The sequence below is a fragment of the Pelobates fuscus genome, chromosome 3, assembly GCF_036172605.1.
Source record: "Pelobates fuscus isolate aPelFus1 chromosome 3, aPelFus1.pri, whole genome shotgun sequence".
Lineage (NCBI taxonomy): Eukaryota > Metazoa > Chordata > Amphibia > Anura > Pelobatidae > Pelobates > Pelobates fuscus.
In genome coordinates this window covers 92,688,751-92,713,855 of record NC_086319.1, presented here as the reverse complement: position 1 = coordinate 92,713,855, position 25,105 = coordinate 92,688,751, and the positions used below count along the sequence as shown (strand labels likewise).

General features: G+C 40.9%; 1 protein-coding gene across 2 annotated transcripts in view; it reads right to left on the bottom strand.

The window, feature by feature from the left end:
- UBTD2 (ubiquitin domain containing 2) overlaps positions 1-25,105 on the bottom strand; it is a 102,490-nt gene that overhangs the window by 7,465 nt on the left and 69,920 nt on the right. For both annotated transcript variants that reach the window (XM_063447357.1, XM_063447358.1), the window contains exon 2: positions 6,369-6,605. In XM_063447357.1, coding sequence (XP_063303427.1) covers positions 6,369-6,605 — 237 coding nt within the window. The remainder of the gene's footprint in view (positions 1-6,368; positions 6,606-25,105) is intronic.

The following is a 25,105-nucleotide window of genomic DNA, read 5'->3' as shown; positions in this document are numbered from 1 at the left end:
ATCCGTTTTCTATGTGACACTGATATGAGAAATCAAGAAATACTTTGAGGCAGCCAAATATACAGACAAAAGGAAAGGAGAGGATTGTTCACGTAAGTTGGACTGTCTCTGTTTTGAGATCTGTGTATGAGAAAGTGCAGAGCTGGCACAATGTGTTTCGGGAGAGGGACATATGTGCACTTGGTTGGCACATCCATGCTACATGTCAGGCTGCAATGAGAGTTTATACTAGCCTCACTGTCACTTTGATATAACTATTAAGATAAAATTTAATGTGTGGATGTAGATGAAAAGAGTACATTCAATGTACATTATTTTTTCATGCTGAACTGCTCAAGGTTTATCAGATGGAGTCAAGTGCACTTCATTCAATCTAATTAGAACCTTCCCCATATCTATTAAATATAGACAGTCATCACCTGTTAATTAAAGAGCACATGCTACGTGAAACAGAATTCTACAAAATAAACATAGAATTCTTTTAATTGTGAGCCAACAAGATAGCGTCTATAATTTTGCTCCCTCTCAAAAAAGGTTAATAGTCAGTGGTTTAGATTGGAACTCTGTTAGATTTGGACAATATGTGGGATTACAATTGCTACTTCATTCACAGATGAAGATGTTCTAGCTACGGATTAACTAACATAGAAACAAAGACCCAAACAAAATAATATTACCAGGGTTGTACACTCAAGTGTGATTTGTCAAATAGCCTAACAAGTCAGCTATGGTTTTAATTTGGCCATTTTTGATTATAATATGAAATTTGCTTACAATTCACGCTTTAGTAATTGGCCCCAAAAATAACCGCATATTTTAAATGATTAATTTAATATCGGTTTGGCTCATTGTTCAAGGGATTGTTAAGAACTAATTACATGTATATATTAGTATAGTTTCCCCAATGATACCACAATGTTTGTGTTGTATATTGATCAGTAATGGATTATTTTGCTTGATAAATATTTCACTGGAAAAACCATGAGAAAGACATACAAGGTCATTACAGCCAGAGGACACTGGAAATAAAACACGTTTGGTTTCAAATTCCTTATAATGTGAAAAGCTTGGGAGACCATGTAATTGAAAAGATGCCTGATATATTATTTAGCAAGTAAGATTTTCTCTATAGGTACAGCAATTAACAGGTGACACTTTTAGTGCTTAAGTTGCACTTATACAGTGACACCTAACTTCAGCACCCCACTTCCTGCAAACTGTTACTCCTATGAAGTCCAGCCAAAATCTTTCAGATTTGGCAATAAAGACTTGACTTTCAATTCTATGTCAAGACACTAAACAGACCCCCACTAAGGGATTCTATTCTAGAAGATAAACTGAAGATGAACAAGGTTTAAATATAATATGTGGAGATTGTGATCTTGGTTCTTCTTAATTCTTTATTTTTGGAAACTTTACAAACAAGCTGTCAGCTTCTGTCCTTCTTTGCTAAGACGATGACATCCCAGAATACACATTAAACGATCTGATATTGGCCACTGAATTTTACTATTCCACTCGTTCAACAGCTGTGGACAAAGGTTAACGCAACCTGTCAGCATCAGAGCCCAAATCTAGCAGATGCAATAATATCCGTCACATTTTGTTTTAGTCATACATATGAAAATCTGTAAGTGTGGCCTGCTATGGCAGCCCAGCTGTTGGAACGGAACTCCCAAACATTTGAGAAAATCTCGGGGAAAACATAAACCTGCGAATTATGGGTCTTGTGTGTTTACAGCCGGTAAAGAGACTTACAGCTGCTTATGTACTTCAATAATCTAAATATATGAATAGTGTTGGAAGAATAATTTATTCCCTGGAGTGCCAGGTGGGTGAATTTGTCAGTGCTCCCTTAATTGTTGCTTAACATTAATGTGTTCAATGTCACGGCTTTAGACCGTTAAGTAATAAAAGCCCAGCAATTAGATGCTAATTAATAATTGCAAGAGAACATGGCAACGCACAAGTAGGAAAACCATTTTACATAAATCAGTATTTTTGGGTTTTGATCTCTGTGATATATATCTACATAACCATCACCAGAGCCAACCTTTCCATAATATCTGTATGGTATTCCGGCTATTTCAAAGTTCAGATCATGCTTTCAATTCCCACAATGCATTGCCCAGCGTGTCTAATCTCAGGGAAGCATCAGAACGATGATAGGAACATGATAGACCTATGCAATGCCAGGGATTTTGGTTTGTATGAATAGTTTTAGCAGAAAGTAAAAAAAACTATTTGTCTGAACCAAATTTTGTCTATGGTTTGTTTTGGATTATCGTTGCAAATGAAATTCGGACAAATCAATTTTATTTTTAACCTGTCACTCACTGATGGCAACTTTAATGGTTTTTTTATTTAGCCTATTTTGGGGCTTGAGAAAATAAATGTTTTAAAGAAATAAGACATCTAATGGTAATTATAATTTCTCTCTCAGTGGGGATGTAAACTGACCTACATTTTAGGGGGTGCACAATAGTATGTTGGCCCCCATGTATATTATTCTACTATCAGCCTCCACCTGCCGCTCCTGGGTGGCGGGGGGGGGGGGGGGGGGGGAGGGGAGGGGGGAGAATGAATAAGGGGTCAATAGTCCCCACCATTATTATAAATACAGCACCCATCCGAAGCTCGTGTGTAGGGGCATATTAGATTCACCCATTTTCATTAGAGGCAATGTTTGCATATCTCTCGTGGTTGTTTTCCTGATAGCCACTAGGGGCACGTCGGACCCAATAGCCGAGTTAAACTGAGCTGTTCAACCAGATGGTCCCATAGATACCATATGATTGGCATAGCGCTGCTATTTGCCATACGGGTGCACTAGTCTCCCAATGTTTCCCTAGAGGGAAACATTGAATCAACAGAGATCATCTTCACTTCTCAATTCTCCAAAAAAGATGGAGGATTATTGTAGAGACAGGTGCAGTGAGGGCTGAAAAGCTAGTATTACTGATCTTTCAAACCCTCACATGTTTGTATCTCTAACACTATAGTGTTCCTTTAAGAATTTGGAAATTCTGTATAATCAAGTTGGCTGAAGAGATGGTGGTCCCTGGGTGCTGGGAGGGCCGCTATTTTTTCTCAAAATGCTCCATAACAGTTTGACAAAAATAAAAATTAAAAAAAGATCATAAAAAGGGTGGGGTATATACACTTGGAAGCACAACCACTACACTAAGCAGTAAGTAAAAGGTAGCTTTAAGTGTCTCTGTAATTCATAAAATGCTATGAGGGAGCCTATAAAGTTCAGTATTATAGAAGTTGTGTATTGTCTGTATGCTAATTTTTTGATGAGTAGCTGTTTTTGGTCAGAAGTGTAGTGGCTCATGTGAGTCAAGTTTGTAGTTTGCATTTTGTTTCTTTGGCCCCACATTTAAATGACACAGGTTCCTGAAACCTCTTGTATGCTTCCTCAGAGGGCAAGCTATGTCCCTCCATACATTTGACATGTTGATCAAACGTACTATTACCAATTGCAACAATTCACTCGCCTGATTCTTTTACCTTTCCTACATATGAAATCAAGCCTCCCACCATCCAAATTACGGCAGGACAGTCCCAATTTTAGGGTTCTGTTCCACCATCCTGATTTTGTTCCCTGGTGTCCCGCTTATAGGGATATTGCGGCCTATGGGGGGAGAAACCCCAAAAACTTCTACCTTGTCACACAGATAGAAAATTCAATTTTATGTTATTAGTCTAGAATGTTAGTAGAAATGGTCACACTTTATAGTGAAGGATGTGATTTACACCGTGCAGTATTGTGCATGATATTTAAACATATGTCAAATTTAAGTATATTCTGCTGTGAAAAACACTGTTGACTCTATTACAAAAAAAGAAAATATAATATTTGTTGCAGTTAAAATGTGTTGGATATTACAGCGATCACACTTTCCATTCTCACAAATGACAAAAGTAATTTCCTCTAAAACTGTCAGGTTACCATTTGATCCAGTTTGTGTCAAACAGTGTCATGTGCGATGATTTGGCAATATAATTTGTTTCAGAATGACGAGGCAGGCAGCACCATGGGTCAGGACTCATTCCATTTAAATGCTGTGCAGCAGCTTTTGCTATATTTACGGTTTACTATTTAACTCCTGTTGTATTTGTCTTTCGAGGCAAAAGTGATTCATCTCTATGCAAACGCAGATGTCTAAAAAGAACGAATAACCTCCCAAGTGAGAAAATGGGATGCATATCAGGTAGGGGTCAAGTACTACAGGTCAAGCTCAATGCAGTGAAGTGATTATCTTCTATACAAGAATAAAGTAAAATAAACCATGCTTTTACTGCTCTTTATTCAACATTTAAAGGGAAATAAACACCTAGAAATTCATGGAAGGCGTTAACGCAGTTCATACACTGTTAATATGACAGTAAAACTTGAACAACAAAAAAATATATATATTTGGAGCAGCTAGTTTTAGTACAAACAATTTGCAGACAAACTCCTATAGCCTTCCACTGACATAAGGTGCAGATCTTCATAAGCACCTCCTTCAACGTCATCCGATGGGGGGCTAATAGGCATGCGCTGCGAGCAAGTGCATAAGACCCTTCCTGTAGGAAAGCATTACTGCAATGAATGCTTCCCTATGGGGATTTAGAAGACGCTGGATGCCCTCATGCAGAGCATGAGTATGTCCAGCGTCAGTTAGGCGACCAAAGGTCGCCTAGCAAGCAGGAAGTGCTTGCTCAGACAGCCACTAGAGGCACTTCCTGCTTGCTAGGTGACTTTTGGCAGTCTTAGTCCTCCAATGTAATTATTCAGTTTCTCAAAAACTGGAATGATTTCCTTTGCAGGACTAGCAAATACATGTGACTAGGACCATCCACAGTAAAATCTTTAAGTTTCGAGCACAAAACAAAAATAGAGCTACAGAGCAAAACTGATTAAATGTTATTAAAATATCTGAAAGTCTAGGTATAGAGTCTGTTCATATATGATTTAATATGTCTAAAATCCATTAAACTACAGGCCATTCCACCTGGTTTCTTCCCTAATTTTCCATAACACTGACGGGTATGGAACTGGTATTTTTCCACAGGTGAAGAGCTTTCTGTTGGCTACAGTAGCAGTGGGGTGATCAAATTTGTTACTAAAAGTAATAAAGTATTAATTTTAAATTAAAATAATGGGTAGCAATGAACAGGTGTTTGGCTAAGTGGCTTGTCCGATGCTTGCTGATGCATATACCTAGCCTATGCCCCTTGAGATACCTAGGTATTTGGCCATGTAAACATTTTATGGTGCTGCATTAGAAAACAGACAGTCAACACAGACTGATATACATAGACTGTAATGAATAGAGGATTCTTAAAGTCAGGTGTAAATTAATTCTGTGTCTGGTCCAGTGACTGAATAGTCCATGTACATAAGTATCTGTTGCACAAAGAACATATTAATTCCATTAACACTAATGGCCTTGTAAACAAAACCCTGTCATTCTGGAAACACAAACGCACAAGGCAACTTAAACTGTACATGACAACAATTAGGAAAATGAGTTTATATCAAATCTATCCAGTAAATAATCTCTCAGGGGGCGTTACACATCTGTACATTATATTAATGAGCAAGCGGAAGAGAGAAGGAGTGTGGAAGAGGCTATAACCATAGTCAACATACACAATGAATTGTATTTTTCCAGGTAATTATCTTTCGGGCACAGAGGATCATGGGAGGGATTACCCTGTAAGTTTGTAAGGGAAACCCCATGTAGGGGCTTTTGCATAAAAGGCTGTGTGTGGCCCAGAATAAACCAGTTGACTCCTAGAACTGTGTGTCGTCCGGTTACTGGGGGATTGAGCTATATCTGCTAAACAGTGCTTCTTTTCCAGCTTCAGAGAACTCCAGCAGAGATTTTGGATTTTATTATTGCAGCTCCACTACAGGTCTTAAATCCATTTTTTATTACTTTTGTTCTTGGCCAATTAATCTGAATGAAATGTTAACAGAGTCAGATATAAAACCAGATGCCATCAGTCACAAAGGCTAAAATTTCCCAGTCCTAATGTTACAAAAACGTACTTAGACACTGGTAGAAAATGGAATGAATTAATATTAAGCTACACCAGGATGAGATTCTAAGCAACACACCACATTAGAGATCCTGGACTGTGTAATATGATTATTAAAAACAAATCTATTTATTAGAGTTTACATACCCGGCAAGTCTTTTCAGCTACAGATTTAATGGATCCTTAGGGCATTGACTTGTAAGACAGTACATTATATATAATGTCACCATAACCTTCTCCAGGCTAGTCATATTACAGTAGCGAATTTCTGAAGAGCTACAATTTAATAAGTGTTATTCCATTAAGTGAAAAGACTTGCCCTTGTTTCTTACCGTGCGGTAATGTTATACTTGCACCATCAATGATTGCCTGTGCCAGTTCATGGTCATTACTCTCAAAGGCGTGTGCTGCTGCCTTCAGAGCATCCCAAATCTCTTTGCGCCCTTCGAAAGCAGGTGCAGTATCCCAGAATTCATCTCTTTTGCTGCGTAACTGTCCATCGGTCATAGGGTAGTCACTTTTCCATTTGGGTTTGTCTTTTTTCAAAGGTTGGTTACGACCTAAGGCCACTGAAAAATAAAAAATATATATATTTAAAACAGCAAATTAATAAACTCTAAAGCTTCACTTTAATTGCAGACTAAAACAGAATTAGCATATACCCCATACCATTTAGATTCCATTTGAGCCATTTGAAATGGAGGGAGGTACACTGAAATGTGCTCTCCACGCGTCTGAACTGTCCAGTTCTAATTACACTCACAGGGTTATTTACTAAAAAGAAAATTGACAGGAATTCAAAGTGAATTAGAAAGAAATCTCCAAATTAATTTTATTTTCATTAATTTGACTATTTCGATAATTAATTTAAAATTCACTTTGAATTTACTCTGAAGTCCTGGCAATACTTACTTTAGTGAATAACCTTGCCATGGCAACAGTCCAGATCTTGCAAGAGGAACCCGGTGAAGCTCCACCGGGTCCTCTCCTGTCCCCCTGCCTCCCTCCCCAGCCAGTGGCTGCATGGAACACACACGGGGCTGGTGCTCGGATAGCACGGGCCCTGCATGGACCGGCCGGGTAGACCTCCCCTGCGGGCCTCGGCCCATGGCCGTCACGACCCACTGGGCATTTGGCCGGTGTGCCCGATGGCCAGTCTGGGCCTGTGCACACCCCACATTTTGTGAGAGAGTTAAGATGGTGGACAACGCAATATGCAACAGTAAAGCACTGGGGTCCAAATTAGGCATACATGTTTTCTTTAATATTGTATAGTTCATATTATAAAAGAAATTATGAGAATTATGACTTCAGCAGCTTTTTTTAAAATCATCTATTCATAAAAAAAAAAAAAAAAAATTACAAATTTTGGGGGGAACTATTCCATAAGTCCAGAGGAAAAGAACAGAATATGTCAACAATAAGCTTACAGTAAACATAACAGTACATGTAGTACACTGCCAACTATTTTTTTGTAAAATATGAAATGCAATCTGCAACTAAGGCAGAAATTCCTCTAAATACTGTTTAACACATTTAAAAACAATAGGGGGTCTTAAAAAGGTCAGTTAACCCACTTAATCATTAAAAGGGCAACTGTAGTGCCCCAAATTACTTACACACAACTGCTAGCACAATGTATAGATGGAATTTCATGCTCTTTTTATGCAAATGATTAAACTTTATAACCTATTTATAGATTTTTCTTCCACCAGTCAATCAAAAAAAACACCCATAGGGAGTACGTCTGCTCTCAATCCATAGCACAGACAGCGCATGCGGGGTGGTCAGGGGTGTATTTAGGATTTGGGCTGCCCTAGGCAGGACGGTGCTCAGGCACCCCTCCTCCCCAGTTTAAATTTTCCCCACCCCTTCCTGTCAAGGCCACACTTTGACAGATGCTCACTCACTGAGAGACGCACACTCACTGACAGACGCATACACTCATTGACAGACACACACTCTCATATACACTGACAAACAATTACATACACACACACTATTACTTGAACACACACTGACAGACGCACGCACTCACTAACCGACACACACTGACAGCCAGACACACACAATTAATCACATACACACTGACAGACCGACACACACAATCACTCGCATACACACTGACAGACACACATACACAATCCCTCACATACACACATACACAATCCCTCACATACACACAGACAGCCAGACACACACAATCACTCACATACACACTGACAGCCATACATACACAAACACACTGATAGCCATACATACACAATCACTCACATCACACTTACAGCCAGACACACACAATCACTTACATACACACTGACAGACATACATACACATACACACTGACAGACATACATACATACACACAGACAGCCAGACACACACTGACAGCCCCCCTCCCCTCCCCAAACATTAACTGCTTACTTTTATTATTATTTTTTTTAGTTTAAATCCACCTAGCCTCTCTACCTTTGGGAGTGCTGGGTGGATTTTTTTTTACCTGGGGTCCAGTGGGGCTTTTCACAGGAAGGGAGGCGGTTGTCCAGCTAAAAATCTGGTCGTCATATTCCGGCTCCCGGCATCACTCTGCGGCACGCGAGGGAGCTGAGCAGAGAGCTCAGGGGAAACTGCTCCCTCGCCAGCGCCGCCCAACCGGATTTTTAGCCGGACAACCGCCTGCCTGGACTGTTAGCCGCCAGGCTAACAAGGCATTTGCCCATGCATTTGGGGGCAGCGTTTTTTGCCGCCCCCTGGAAATTGCCGCCCAAGGCAAATGCCTTGTTTGCACCACGACGAAAACGTTGCAATGGTAATTCCCAAGGCGGTGTAACTAGTGCTGGCTAGGGAGTATAGTATCGGACTGATTTATGTCACTCCGTTCAGATGCCGACATGCTTTTAGCTTCATGGAGCAGGTTTGCCCATTGTGCACGTGTTCCCAAGCAGGGCAAGTCCGTGAAGACTGCAAGAGGAGAAATGGACGGACCTCTGTAAGGAGATGACGGTGGGGAAGAAAAGGATTTTAACAAAACAAGTATCCCCAAATTAAATATAATAATACAAAGGGTATGGTACTGGCTATGTAAACTGGCCCACTTAACATAAATTTCAAACAAAAGAAAGCCTCTAATAACTAGAGGAGACACCCTAAGCACCAGAAGTGAATGGTTGACAAAACATGAGGGCTTCTGGTCCTCACTCATTCCTTGTATTACAGGTCTTGGGAGGGCAATTTGTTTATTTAGGAAGTTCAGTCACTTGTCTCAAATTACTTACCGTATATCTGCCTACGACACGACCAATCTAGAGTCATTGATTTACAATTTAGCAGCTGATAAATGGTACAACTGCTTCAACTTATAAATAAATTAAATTTTGTTTGCCTAAATTTGAATTCCCCTGAACTTAATTTGCAAATCATGGGAAGAACGGCAAAATTGTTATAGGTCCTTTTGCTAAATTTAGAAATCTTATCATTCATAACGAAATTCGACAATTCAATATTTAGTAAATATACCCAGGATAATAATTTAGTGCAGGGGTAAGTACAGGGATATGTTTTGAGCAATAAATATAGAAACCAATTATTTGTGCCTCTACCCGTATTTAATTAAACAATAAAAAGATTTCTGCTATACCGTTTTGGTGTGAAACCAAGGGCAGAATCTTATCTTATGTTAGAAGAATGACAGCAGACTCGCGGACTACTGAATGCCTGGCTGGTTCAGGCCAATTTACTTAAAACACTGCACTTGTGCTGAAAGCACCAGCTGTCCTAATTGCTTGCTACATTAAAGATCCGAGTCTGGCTGAAGTAAGGGTGTCCCAGGATGGAGCATTGAAAAAACAAGTCTTGTGCATTGTCTTCACGTCGGCAATAATGAAAGAATTTCACGTTGGGCACCTGCCAGGTGAAGGCAGAACTCGTCTTCACCAACCTACACCTGGGGTTTTAATTACTGAAGATGACAATGTGCCAGATTCCGTTTCTCCTGGAGATTTTTTGGGCTAAGCTATGTTAAGCTTTAGCACTTAACCCCTTAAGGACCAAACTTCTGGAATAAAAGGGAATCATGACATGTCACACATGTCATGTGTCCTTAAGGGGTTAAAGATGTTTCACATGGTATGTTTATATAGCTATAATATGGAAATTCAATAAATAGCAAGGTTCACACGCTAATGTAACATGTAATCCATCTAAAACTATTTAGCGTTAAATGTGCAAATATGTGCTAAAATGTCAGAATTACAATAAAGTAATTATTTCAAAATACTTAAAGTTAAAGAATTACAATAAAGTAATGTACATTGTATATGTAACATGTAAGCCATCTAAAACTATTTAGCATTAAATGTGCAAATATGTGCTAAAGTGCCAGAATTACAATAAAGTGCAGCAACCAAATAATTATGTGACAAAAATGATGGTTTTCTGCACAACTGTCAGGTCAGCAGTCTTGACCATGATTGTGATTCCTACTGAACAAGACTAAGAGACCATTTAAATGCTCAGATACCCTTTGCAGGTGTTATGGCTTACTTAGCTGATTAGAGTGGGACACTGTGAGCCTAGAATATTGCACCTTTTCACAATATTCTAATTTACGGAGATTGTGGATTTGGGGTTTTCATGATCTGTAAGCCATAATCATCGCACTTACGACAAATCATGGCTTGAACTATCTTGCTTTGCATGTAATGCATCTATCTCATATAATAGTTTCCCCTTTTACGTTACATTACTGAAATAAATGAACTTTTGCACGATATTCAAATTTTTCGAGTATCACCTGTAGATCTGTATCTGTTGCCTTTTTAATATGTTTCTGTTTACAATTACTGAAGCATTGCACACACTACTTATTTTTATTATTTATTTTTTTACAGAGTTGCTATGAGAAGTTTGAAATTGGACGATTATACATTAAGCACCAATTAAGGGATAGATTGTGGAATAGAGACAATGTATAAATATGTGACCAAATGGAGGAACGAAGTGAACCCTTGACAAAGTGCACCAATATTTTGATATTTCATATTTAAATATGGAAATAGACAGTCAGGGACGGGCAATTTCTATCACCTGTTGCCCAGGACATGCAGTTCTAGGTGCCTGGCTGGCAGATTTTTTGGAGTCTTTTACCCTTGCCGCAAGCAAGCTTCTGACGGTCATGGGGAGGACACTCACTGAGTCATGTGACACACTGATTTAAGGAACACTGTAGTCACCAAAACAACTTCAGCTTAATGAAGCATTTTTTGTGTATATATCATGCCACTGAAAACTCACGGCTCAATTCTCAGCCATTTATGCCAACATGTGAATAAAAGACCCTCATTGTGAGTTTTTATTTTCTCTTAGCGATTTCCAAAATGCTAAATTATTTTACTTTTATAGTGTTGCTATGGGGCTTTTATTTTCTGGTAGTTGTATTACAGTTGGCCATCATTACTAAATATGTTGATGACATATCCCCCTTCCCCCCATCCCCCCCCCCCCACCACCACCACCACTAAAATAAAAATAGAATGTTTAAACCATTGCTTTATTAGAACTGTGACAAAGTATTGGGTAATAAATACTTAAATATCAACATCATCTGCAAGGGAGTTATCTTTTACTGTTCAAGATAAACCCTGAGTTTAAGATGAATACATGAAGTTATCATAATTGGAGTTGTACCTTCTTCAAGCCCCTCCAATAAATTATCTTCTTCTGCAAGGACGTATCGATAAAAGTCAATAAACATAAGCAACTGTTTGGGCTATTGTGTATTCCTAACACTCACAACATCTATTCATAGCTACTATTTCCAAATGCTTTGAACAATGATCCTTGGTTGCAGGGTGCCTAACTCAACTTCGAAAAAGAGGGTCAGAGCTGTGCTTTTAAAATTTCAGATGAGAAGGTCACACATACATGAAAGGAAGATTTTAAATATTTTATCAACCTAGACTTCCCTGCTGGCATACATTAAGCAACTCTGCTACGAGACGCAGCAATAGGAGATTCAGAAATGTAGTGCTTCCGCGACTCTTTCATGTGGTACAGGGGTGCACTATCATTTTACATCACACACACATGGCCATAGGGATTAGGGCGTATGAATAGAAATGTTAACTGCCTCACTGCCAATATTAGGAAAGCCCACTGCTATAGATCTGGCATAGACAATTTACAGAAAAACAGGTACATTTGAAACGATTGTTAAGGAATGATTTTTAAAAATAAATAATGAAATAAAGAAGTCATGACTTATGTTATTCATTTTAAAAGATGTGCGGCTTTAGCTTATCTTCAAAGTAGCCTTGACGTGTAAGCCCAGCTCCAAAACATTTGAAAATGATCAAAACATGTTGTACCAAAAAGTATTAGGGAGCATAAAATAAATTTGCATAAATTGATCTAAACTATCTAAAATGATCTAAATCCTTGTTACAAACTACTAATATCACGGTACATGTTTACAGCGAGAGAAAGAAAACAAAAAAAAAAAAACAATTTTCCCTCTGCAGAGCTTGATCAAGCTTTTAGCATTACTGTGTAGCTGGTTAACTGGCTAGATAATTAAAGTTGATAATGTATTACGGGGTGCCAAAAAGGTAGATCCCCAGATGTTGTAGAACTACAACTACAATGCCATTTTTTTTTTTACCTCAAACATCTGGGGATCTACCTTTTGGGCACACCTGACGTATGACAATCCATATGAATGGAATGCAGACATGTGCATTATAAAGATGGCCAACTTTGGTCAATCCCAGGGGGCAGCAACCTTTTTCTGCATGACGGCCGGTTGCCATGTCTGTGTATGAATGAAGGGCTGCATTTATCTACAGGTATGGCTAAAATGTAATATAGTAATGCCAATAGAGGTAATAACAAACACAGGAATGGAGCATGTGTCTTAGTTATGATCTTTCAGCAGTTCAGTAGATTGCCCCCTAATTTGTTTTCCTCATGTGGGATTGTCATGTATAAGGATACCAAATTAGGTAGCCTCAATAACCAGTTGAAATATCAAAATTAAGAAAAGCTCTTTTCTTCCATGGTGAGTGATGGCTATTTCATAAACTCTTAACTTTCACAAATTAAATCTGAACAGAAAAACCGGAGCAAAAATAGCCTATTTGGGAAAATTCTCAAATTCTGCTAATATCCCGATATGGCTATTTTTGCCTCAGTTTTGTCATTTGGAATTATCTTGAAAATGTCACCGTTTTGTGAATTACCGTATATACTCGAGTATAAGCCGACCTGAATATAAGCCGAAGCCCCTAATTTTACCCCCCAAAAATGGGAAAACTTATTGACTCGAGTATAGGACTAGGGTGGGAAATGCAGCAGCTACTGGTAAATTTCTAAATAAAATTAGATCCTAAAAAAAATTATATTAATTGAATATTTATTTACAGTGTGTGTATATAATGAATGCAGTGTGTGTATGAGTGCAGTGTGTGTGTATGAATGCAGTGTATATGAGTGCAGTGTGAGTGTGTGTGTGATGCAGTGTGTGTTTTTGTATGTGTTGCAGAGCCTTGGTGGGGGGTGGGCATTTTTATTATTATTATTATTTATTTTTTATTATTATTTTAATATAATTTTTTTTGTTATATTATATTATTATTATTTTTAATATTATAATAATTTTTCTTTTCGTCCCCCCTTCCTGCATGATACATGGCAGGGAGGGGGGCTCTCACTCCCTGGTGGTCCAGTGGCAATGGCAGTTCAGTGGAGGGGGGCTGGCAGAGAGTGCTTACCTCTCCTGCAGCTCCTGTCAGCTCCCTTCTCCTCCGCGCCGGTCCGGTCAGCTCAGCTCCCTCTGCAAGTCCCAGTGTAAGTCTCGCGAGAGCCGCACTATGACCCTGCGGCTCTCGCGAGACTTACACTGGGAGCTGACAGGGGAGCTGACCGGATCGGCGCGGAGGGAGCTGACAGGAGCTGCAGAAGAGGTAAGCGCTCTCTGCCAGCCCCCTGTCTGTATTATGGCAATGTAAATTGCCATAATACAGACAGTGACTCGAGTATAAGTCGAGTTGGAGTTTTTTAGCACAAAAAAGGTGCAGAAAAACTCGACTTATACTCGAGTATATACGGTACCCTGATCTTTTACCCTGTGCTACTCTATCAAGATGAAAGAGACTGCTTTCACTGAACTATAACTGTAAAGGTGCAAAGGACGTGTGTTATATCGGGACACAGCTTACTAACTACATGTTTAAAGCAAATAAAGCTGGAGGAAGTTCTGCAAATGGTTTGTCAAAGATACTAAAATAACTGATGAGAACATTTTCTAAACTTTCTGGTGGTTCTGCTAAAAACAAATTACTTCTCTTTAGGTGCAATGCATTGTAGTTGTTATCTGTGTTTACAGAAGCCATTAAAGATGATCAGTCACTTTGGATATAAAGGCACTACTGTCTAATAACTAACGAAAAGTTGGCCATTTGCCTTGCTTTCAGATTTTTATTTAATCCCTCAGTTTTTTCTTATATTTGGCTTAGTACCTAAGACCATCTGATTCAGATTAGAAATGTCCCATGATACCAGGTTTATGGCAGCTGACTGGCATTTGAATGGAATTAACTAGCTGAGTCACCATAACCACTAAAACAGTATGTAGTAGATGTGATGCTTTGTTGTTGTTTAGTCATTCAGTCATGTCCGACTCTCCATGACGATATGGACCACAGCACACCAGGTACATCTGTCAGTCACTGCCCCTCTGAGATCCAACAACTTAATGTTAATGGCTTCAGTGACCTCATCTATCTATCTCCGTCTCTGTCGTCCCCTTCTTTGTGTGCCTTCAATCTTTCCCAGCATCAGAGTCTACTCTAGATAATCCTGCCTTCTCATTAAATGGCCAAAATATTTGACCTTCCGCCTCATGATCACAACTTCCAGTGAACAGTTTGTCTTGATTTCCTGTAGTACGGATTTATTGGATCTTCTTGCCATCCGAGGGATTCTAAGCAGTTTTCGCCAACACCACAGTCCAAAGGCATCAATTCTTCTACGCTCAGCCTTCTTTATAGTTCAGCTCTCACATCCGTATGTTACTACTGGGAATACCATGGTTCTGATTATGTGGACGTTTGTTGAGATCGTTTGTGTGTAATATCTTTTGTTTTTACCAGCTTGTCCAAGCTTGCCATAACCTTCCTCCCCAGAAGCAAACGTCTTTTAATGTCATCACTACAGTCACCATCTGAAGAGATCTTGGATCCCAGGAAAATAAAATCTGTCACTGCCTCCACTTCTTCCCCATCTATTTGCCAGGTACAAATATTGCGGTTTGCCATTATCTTTCTAACGTTTAGCAGCAAGCAAGCTTTTGAACTCTCTTCTTTTACTCTCATCAACAGGTCTTTTAGTTCTTCCTCACTTTCAGCCATCAGAGTAGTATCATCCGCATATCTGAGGTTGTTGATATTTCTTCCAGCAATATTGATTCCAGCTTTGGATTCATCCTGCCCAGCCTTGCGCATTATGTATTCTGCATATAAGTTGAATAAATAAGGTGACAATATACAACCTTGTCGCACTCCTTTCCAGATCTTGAACCATTCTGTTGTCCCAATTGTTCGATAATTGGAGCACTCTTTGGCATTGCCTTTTTTTGGGATTGGGATGTAGACTGACCTTTCCAGCCTTTTGGCCACTGTTGAGTTTTCCAAATTTGTTGTCATAAGGCAAGCAGAATTTTCACAGCATCACAGCATTTTGAATAATTTAATTAGGATTTCATCAACTCCTGCAGCCTTGTTATCTGCAAGGCATCCTATGGCCCATCGCTCTCCAAGATTTCTGGTTCCATCTCATTGGACCAACTATTGAGGTCATCACTGCTGTTAAGATCCTTCCTGTATAGATCTTCAGTGTATTCCTGCCATCTCTTAGACCAGTGGTTCCCAACCCAGTCCTCAAGTACCCCCTAACAGTCCAGGATTTAGGGTTTCTCAATTGTGTCTAAGGTGTTTTTGGGAAACAAAACAAACAAACAAAAAAAAAACATTAACAGACACAACAGGGTAATCCCTAAATCCTGGAATGGTAGGGGGTACTTAAGGACCTTTAAAGGTACCTATCTATCTTGCATGACTTAGAATTTCAGCCATTGAAAAGACTTCCTACACCCTCATGTTACTATCGGAGGAAAACATTAGGACTCCTTTAGGACCAGGGTTTTGTCAAATTCTTGGTTTGCTATTCTGTTTTTTATTGGTCATAAATGACGTAATATTTGCCAATAAACCATGTTTTAGAGAGAGAAGGAGGTCAAATAGGAAAAGGGGTCTAAACAAGACTGGAGGTTGGGTGACAAATTATGGTCTGGTTCCGTATTCTTCTTAAAGCATAAAAAGTTAATTACCAGGATAAATTTCCTGTGCTTTTTAATCGCATTACTCTGCTGGAGGGAAAAGGAAGAGAAATGCACTGCATCTTAAATGCAATATATTATCTCTGCAAAACCGTTAAAAAATGGTACCGTTTGCAACACTGACCTACACCTTTAACACAATCTCAAAAGCTATAATGGTCTGGAAGATATTAACAGGAGACAATAAAAGGAATTCACTTTCTAAAACATCAAAGCAGCACACGTTGCCAAATTAATCCACTGGCATTGTCCTCCTAATAGAATCCATCCTGCTGATATTGATCAACACATACCTCACAAAACACAATCAATGTTCTTTGCATAAATTGAGACCTCTTTGAAAAAACACGATTTAGAAAAATGATCAAGCAGCATCACTATAAATTACCTAACATGTGTAATATACAAATGTCAGATGCAACATATGTTTCTATAAGAGCTTTAATAAGGCTTGTGATATTCTGTAAGCATCTACTGTTTGACTGGACTCTATTTAAGGAAACATTCTGATATGGCAATTCACTATTATGAGAACTGTGCAGAATTGTCTAAATGATTGCAAATTTTAGGTCAAATTAGCTGAACTTGGGGGGGAGGGGGGGAGGGGGAGAAATTCAGCTACTGATACCGGAGAAACTGACGGAAGCCAAGCACAGAGAGATGGACACAGGTTTCTTCAGGAAGGAAGAGATTCTTTATTGGATCACCGATCGGGACTCAGAGGGACTAGCGTCACCAAAATACAGCAAAGTCTGAGTACTGAATACATAGAGTACATTCCTTATATAGCACTGTAGCTCCTCCCACAATTAACTACACCCACACATACCCTTAACCTATTTAATGAATAGAGTCTAAACTCATCCATCCGGTCTAACCACGTGGCTCATCTGATACAAAGGAGAGGGACGCGTAATTCCAGTTCTTACATTCCTGCACCTGGTCAGTACAGTGATAACAGTATCTTAGCTACGTGTTATTAACTAACTGATACTACAAACACATATACATACATATGCCTTGTGGCAATCTTAGCCTGCTAAACTTGTATTTTACTGGAATTACATCACATTCCCCCCTTTGATGCCTCTGATATTTCACAATTACTTGAGGCATCACTTAACCTTGGTTTGCATATACCTCAGGTTACCATGAACCAGACCAGACTTATCTTATGATGTGAATCTTTTAACACTCATCTTCCTGCATTGGTTCTCCTTGATCTAGAGCCTTATACTTATATATCGCCATTATCTGTGCAGCAGCCTTCCTCTCTGCTATACTTCCTATCAGGCTTTGCACAGACCTAACTACTAAGGGTATAAGACACGGTAGGAGTAGACACAACAGTAAAATCAGTAGGACTCCACCTACCACTGCCTTAAGCCCTCCAAACCACTCATACCAGCTACCAAACCAACTACTTGGATTGTACCCTTTCCATACCCGAGTAGGCACATGCACTAGTTTAACCATATGGCTAGTAAGCTCAGCTATTGCTTGCCCTTCGTCATCTATTTGAAGACAGCAATTGCTCAGGTTAAACTTCCCACATACACCTCCCTCTACTGCCAAAAGGTAATCCAAGGCTAATCTATTTTGGTACACTGCTGTCCTCATCCTGGTATTATGCTTCGCTAGAAGATTGAGTGCTTGTGAGGTCTCATTAGTAATAATCTCAACCACCGCCTGTAATCTTATAATACGGTTGAGCATATAAATTGGGGTTCTATAACCAAAGGTACCATCTTCTGCCCACGTGGCTGGCCCATAATAATCTATGATACGCTGGGGAGGCCATTCATTATCTTCCCAGGTGCCTATCTCTAAGGGTCCCCTTTTCTTCCTATGATTCACATCATACACTTTAACACCTAAAGTCTCACCTGTTTCAATCGGTAACAAGAAGAAGGATGGTTTGAGCATACCCAACACACATGCCCCTTCCCAGTCCTGTGGCAACTCCGAATAGGCTTTCTTACCACAGATCCAGTACAAATTTGCTGGGGCTCTCCAGGTAGATGTGATGGATAAATCAAACCACACATCCTTTAAACTGGCATATCTAGCAAACGGGTTAGATGGTTCTGAGACATTTGAAGCCGACCACCAAGTTGTATTTTTAGTATCATCATCATAAGCTTTTTGCCCTAGACAAGTTAATTCTCCTACAGAAGTATTATACATTATTCCTTTCCTTGCTATGCAAACATAACCTATGATGGAGGTCTTTAATCTCCACTCAGATTTACCTCTAACACTCAAATGATAATCGGCTTGTGTAGATATTAGTTGGTCAACTGCCTCAGAACCGGACATTACCTCCTTTGCTTCCCAAGGCCATTGGTCTCCCATGTTAGTACCTCCACACACATAGCAGTTGGTAACATTAAGACTACCGGCAATACTTTCAGCTAGGTCAATGAACAGGTTTTTAGCGTTATGGGGGATCTTATTATCTATACTCATCTCTTCATAAAAGGAATGGTATACTTGATGAGTCTGGGAGGATACCGTATCAGTCTCTATTCCTATAAACAATAATGTCCCAGGATCTAAACCCGTCCCGTATATCTGAAACCCAAATAAATTTCCATACTTATCTAGGAACTTGTCGGGGTTATTAATAAGTATATGGACTGGGTTGCATTCCATAGACTTACAATAAGGGCTAGTCGGCAACTTAGTCACTATCATGTCTTTATCTACTGTCTGTCCCCAAGTCGCCCACCCCACACAAGACCAATATGGACAAAAGTTATAGTCTTTATTTGGGCATCTAGGACTCACATATTTATTTTTACTACTGGGACAAATATATTTATCATTAGACCCATACGTCCTCTCCCATCTAAGATCCCCACATACATTCCACGGTTTTCTACCACTTGATATCGCCTTACATGCATCAAATAGCAGAACACCCGAAGAATGTACGGATTCTAACACCGTCTTATTAATTAGGGTCCCCTGAGGATCTCCATTCCTGAGAGTCAACCAAATTGTACGAGGTTGATACTCTGGACTGAAGCACTTAGGTTCTCCTACTCCTAAATGGCACACACTATAGTCTATATTTAGGTATCTACATCTTGATACCTCTCCTTTACATTCGTATTGTGAATGCCAAATTAGGGTTTGGGAAATATGGTTACCTGTTCTCGTAGTCTTAATGCATACCTCACAGCTAGGAGTGTCGGTACCTCTACCTTCCTGAATATAAAAACACATATAAATAAACACAATCAAAAGCACATCTTTCGCCGTCATCCTCAGTCTTCGTCCGTGCGATGGAACCTCAGCTTCCAGGATGTGAGGGCTGCAGGGAATGGAGTTCTGCTCGTCTTCACAGGTGTCCCTTCGAGACTTTCCTGGCTTATACACTATGTGTTGGTAAGCGGACAGGCTTTATTATGGCCTTCTCACTCACACCTGTAACAATAAAATTTGTAATCCACAATAATTCCTCGTTACTCCGACTGAGTAGTGCGTTTCAACCGGATCTTGCAGGGATTCTCTGGATCTGCTGTAATTTGCCAAGAATCGACTGCTGCTGGTTTAACCCTGGAGTGATGTATCCACGGAGTTACTTCGGCTACTTTTATCGCTGTAGGGGTAGACAAAAGAGCAACATAAGGACCTCTCCACTTGGGCCCTAACGGTACATTATTCCACTCTTTAATCCACACTTGGTCTCCTGGATGATAACTATGAACAGGGGGATAAATATTCACAGGTAATCTATCTTGTACCCATTTCTGTACCTCCTCCATAGTCTTACCCAACTCTACAACCTGCTGCCGGGTAATTCCTTCTCCCAACTGACTCAAGTCCCCCCTTAAGTTACCAAGTACGGGAGGTGGTCGCCCATACATGATTTCAAAAGGAGAGAGGCCCATCCTTCTGGTAGGGGTACTGCGGATTCGCAATAAAGCTATGGGTAAGAGAACGTTCCACTTAAGTTGGGTTTCCTGACACATTTTAGCCAACTGGTTCTTTATAGTTCTATTCATTCTCTCTACCTTACCAGAACTCTGGGGTCTATATGCAGTATGAAGCCTCCACTTTATACCAAGCATATGAGTCAGTTGTTGTAGGCACTGATGAACAAAAGCTGGACCATTGTCCGATCCTATAGAACAGGGTAGTCCATATCGGGGTATTATTTCTCGTAGCAGGAATCTTACAACTTCTCCTGCTTTCTCTGTACGAGTAGGACATGCTTCTACCCAGCCTGAATAGGTGCACACAATTACCAACAGGTAACGATGTCCACCCGATTTAGGCATTACTGTAAAGTCTATTTGTAGATCGGACATGGGGAGTCCCCCCATAAACTGGACTCCTGGTGGCTTTACTGGTCCTTGTCTTGCATTATTCTTAGCACACGTTACACATCTGCGTACAATGGCCTGAGTCAAGTTGGACAATCTTGGTATGTAGAAATGTTTCCTGAGAGATTCTTCAGTACTGTCTCTCCCAGAATGTGTCCCGTTGTGATAATTTTGGACAATTTCTACCGCTAGTGATGCTGGTATGACTATTCTTCCATCTTCTAGCTGATACCACTTGTTCTCCAAATACTTTCCCGGTTCAGTCTTTAACCACTCCTCTTCTTGAGCTGTATAAACTGGAGTCCATTGGGACAGTGGAGTTGGTATAAGAGCAGCTATATGCCCCACATACTCCTGTCTTCCTGATTCAGCAGCACGCTTAGCTGCACTATCTGCCATCCGATTTCCCTTGGTTACATCACCATCTCCTCTCAGATGCGCTCGACAATGTATGATACCGACTTCTTTCGGCTCCCACACTGCTTCCAATAGTTGTAGGATTTCAGCTGCGTACTTGATTTCTTTGCCTTCTGAATTCAGTAGTCCTCTTTCTTTATACAAAGCTCCGTGGGCATGAGTGGTTAAAAACGCATACTTAGAGTCCGTATAGATATTTACTCTTAAACCTTCAGCCAATTGTAACGCTCGTGTTAGTGCTATTAATTCTGCCTTTTGTGCTGATGTTCCTTTCGCCAGTGGCCGAGCTTCTATCACCTTGTCTATTGTTGTCACTGCATATCCTGCATAGCGGATCCCTTCTTTCACATAACTACTGCCGTCGGTGTAATATTGAACATCGGGGTTCTGGATGGGAAAATCACGAAGATCTGGTCTACTTGAAAATACTTCATCCATTACTTCCAAACAATCATGTTGACTTTCAGTAGGTTGCGGAAAAAGGGTAGCTGGATTTAAGGTGTTTACAGTCTCTAAATGCACTCTTGGGTTTTCACACAACATTGCTTGATACTTGGTCATACGGCTGTTACTAAACCAATGATTTCCTTTGTAATCCAACAACGTCTGTACTGCATGTGGGACTCGTACATAAAGTTCTTGACCCAGAGTGAGTTTATCGGCTTCAGCTACTAGCAGGGCGGCTGCAGCTACGGCTCTTAGACAAGGTGGAAGTCCGCTGGCCACTGCATCCAGTTGCTTAGACATGTAGGCAACAGGTCTTTGCCATGATCCCAAGTACTGTGTCAATACTCCCACAGCCATTCTTCTTTGCTCGTGTACATATAAGTAGAATGGTCGTGTGTGATCAGGTAGACCTAATGCTGGGGCACTCATCAAAGCCTTCTTCACATCTTCAAATGCCGTTTGCTGTTCTTGGGTCCATAAGAAGGGGTCGTGCTCTGTACCTTTGATGGCTGCGTACAGAGGTTTTTGCCAGTATCGCATAGCTGGGAATCCATATCCTACAGAAGCCTGCTGCCCCCAAGAATTCTCGCACTTGTCTTCTATTCTTGGGTATTGGTATTTGGCAGACAGCTTCTTTTCTCTCTGGCCCCATAATCCTTTGACCTTCAGAGATATGGAATCCCAGATACTTGACAGTTGGCAAACACAACTGAGCCTTCTTCCTGGACACCTTGTATCCTGCCTTCCAGAGAATATGTAGTAGATCGTGCGTTGCTTGCTGACATTTTTCTTTTGTAACTGCTGCTATCAACAAGTCATCTACATATTGTAACAATACACATTCTCCTGGGATAGACTCGAAATCCAGTAGATCTTGACTTAGAGCTGAACCAAATAGGGTAGGTGAATTTTTAAACCCTTGGGGCAGTCTTGTCCAAGTCATTTGGCGTTTTGAGCCCGTTACAGCGTTCTCCCATTGGAAAGCGAAAATACATTGGCTTTCTGCGGCAATTCGGAGGCAAAAGAAGGCATCTTTGAGATCTAAGACTGTGAAGTAAGTAGCCCCGCCCGGAATTAAAGCAAGCAGGTTATATGGATTGGGTACAACTGGATGTATGCTAACAACCGCATCATTGACTGCTCTTAAGTCCTGTACAGGTCGATACTCATCTGTACCGGGCTTTTGAACAGGCAGCAATGGGGTGTTCCAGGGGGAAGTACAGAATTTTAGGATACCATACCGTATGAACTTATCCAGATAGGATTGGATGTTCTTCTTAGCCTTCTGCGGAATGTGATATTGTCTTAGGCTCACTGGATAAACCCCATGTTTCAGTTCAATTTTTATTGGTGGAATATTGCGGGCCAGTCCTGGTGGGTTGTTCTCTGCCCAAACTCCTGGTATGTTAAACAATGTCTCATCACTCCTAGGGTTTTGGCTAGTCAACACTGTATAAAGTCGCCACTCTTCTTCCTTTGGTACGGATAAAGTCATAATACCTGAAGGTCCATTAAACTTTAAAGATGTTGTTCCATCTGGTAGGAACGTAATCTGCGCTTGTAATTTGGATAGCATATCACGTCCCAGCAATTGGACTGGACATTCAGGCATATAAAGGAATTGGTGTTTTACTACGTGGCCTCCCAATGTACAGAGTCGACTTTTAAGAACCGGTTTTTCAGCACTTCTTCCAGTTGCTCCTATCACAGTAATAGTCCTTCCAGATGGAGGAGCAACTAGATTAGTCACCACTGAATGTTCAGCACCAGTGTCGATCATGAACGCACTCCTTTTCCCCCCTATTGATACATCGACCATAGGCTCCGCTCGACCAAGGGGGATGGAGCCCGGTCGGTATCAATAGTCCTCCATGACAGTGTCAGCCAATCCTACAAAGTCCCTACCTTCTCTATCGCGGGACCTTTGCGCTGCTGGAATATACCTGTCTTCCCTAACACTTCCTCTGTTCCCATTACTCCCTCTATAACCATTACTCCCTCCGGGGCCTCCTCTACCTCTCGCTCTACCTCTAAAGTTTCCGTAGCCTGCCCTGGGTTGGTCTCTCTCGTACTGCTCTCTTTGCGGACATTCGTTCCTCCAATGCCCTTCTTCCTTGCAATACGCGCATTGATCCCTATTCAAAGGCTCCCTACTCCATCTATTATTGCCTCTATCTGGGCCCCGTTTATCTACGCCTGCGATCGCTACCGCTAGCATATCAGCCTTTTTACGCATCTTGCGCTCTTCCTCTTTCTTACTTTCTGTATCCCTGTTCATATAGACCTTATTTGCTACCTCCATTAGTTGGGTGATGGACATACCTGCAAACCCTTCTAACTTTTGTAGCTTGCGCTTAATATCTCCGTATGCTTGGCTGACAAAGGCGGAGTTAACCATTCGGGAATTGTCTGCGTCTTCCGGATTAAAGGGGGTATACAAGCGGTATGCCTCCAATAATCGGTCATAAAAGACACTGGGCGCTTCATCGCTTTTCTGGATCACCTCAACTGTCTTCGACATGTTAATGGCTTTCTTTCCTCCGGCTTTCATGCCAGCAATTATAGCGTCTCTATAGGCTCTGAGTTGAACCATATCAGCACCATTTACGTTCCAATCGGGATCGGTGTTGGGATAGTGTGTCGCGGCCCATGCTGCTGGATTGGCTTGGTTCAAAGCACGGGCTCTATCCTCTAATGCTTTAATGGCTGCTTGATTTATTCTTGTCCTTTCCTCATTGTTAAATAAAGTCATTAGTAACTGCTGGCAATCAGCCCATGTCGGATTATGCGTCTGTACTATTGAGGTGAACAGATCAGTCATGGCTTGTGGTTTCTCAGTATACGAGGAATTATGGGTCTTCCAGTTTAAAAGGTCGGTTGTGGTAAATGGGACATATACGAAGACAGGGTCAGCGTGTGCCATTTGACCTGCGGCATCGATATAAGCTGACCCGGGATTTAAGCGAAGAGGCATCTGATAGTGCTTTAATTGTTGGGCACCAGTCAACTGTCGGGTTTGGATGGGGCTACGTAGGGAAGCGTCAGTCATGGGTTCCGGTCGGGGAGAGATAGGGTATGGGGATGTGGGAGGTTGGTTTTGGGAAAAGGTAGTGAATAGAACACTTCGGGCCGAGCTAGATGAAGCTTGACCGGAAGTCTGAAGTGGCGCCAAATCAGGATATTCATTTTTAATGGAGGTTGGTCTATCTGGTTCCGGAAGGGGGGATTTAGTACGAGGGGGGGTGGATCCTGCACTGGAGGAGGAAGCGGAAGTGGATGGGGGTAGTGAGGGAAGGGTGCAGGACTTCCTGCGTTTGCGTCACTTCTTCTTAACGGAAAGTAAGGGGGCGGCAAAGGGATCTCGGACTCAGGGGGCGTGTCCAAAATGGGCCTAACACCAGTCCTAGTGGACGAGCAAGTCCTAGCTACCATGAGGCGACACTGCTCCTCGTGGCATGTCTGGAGCCATTTTGGCGAGTCA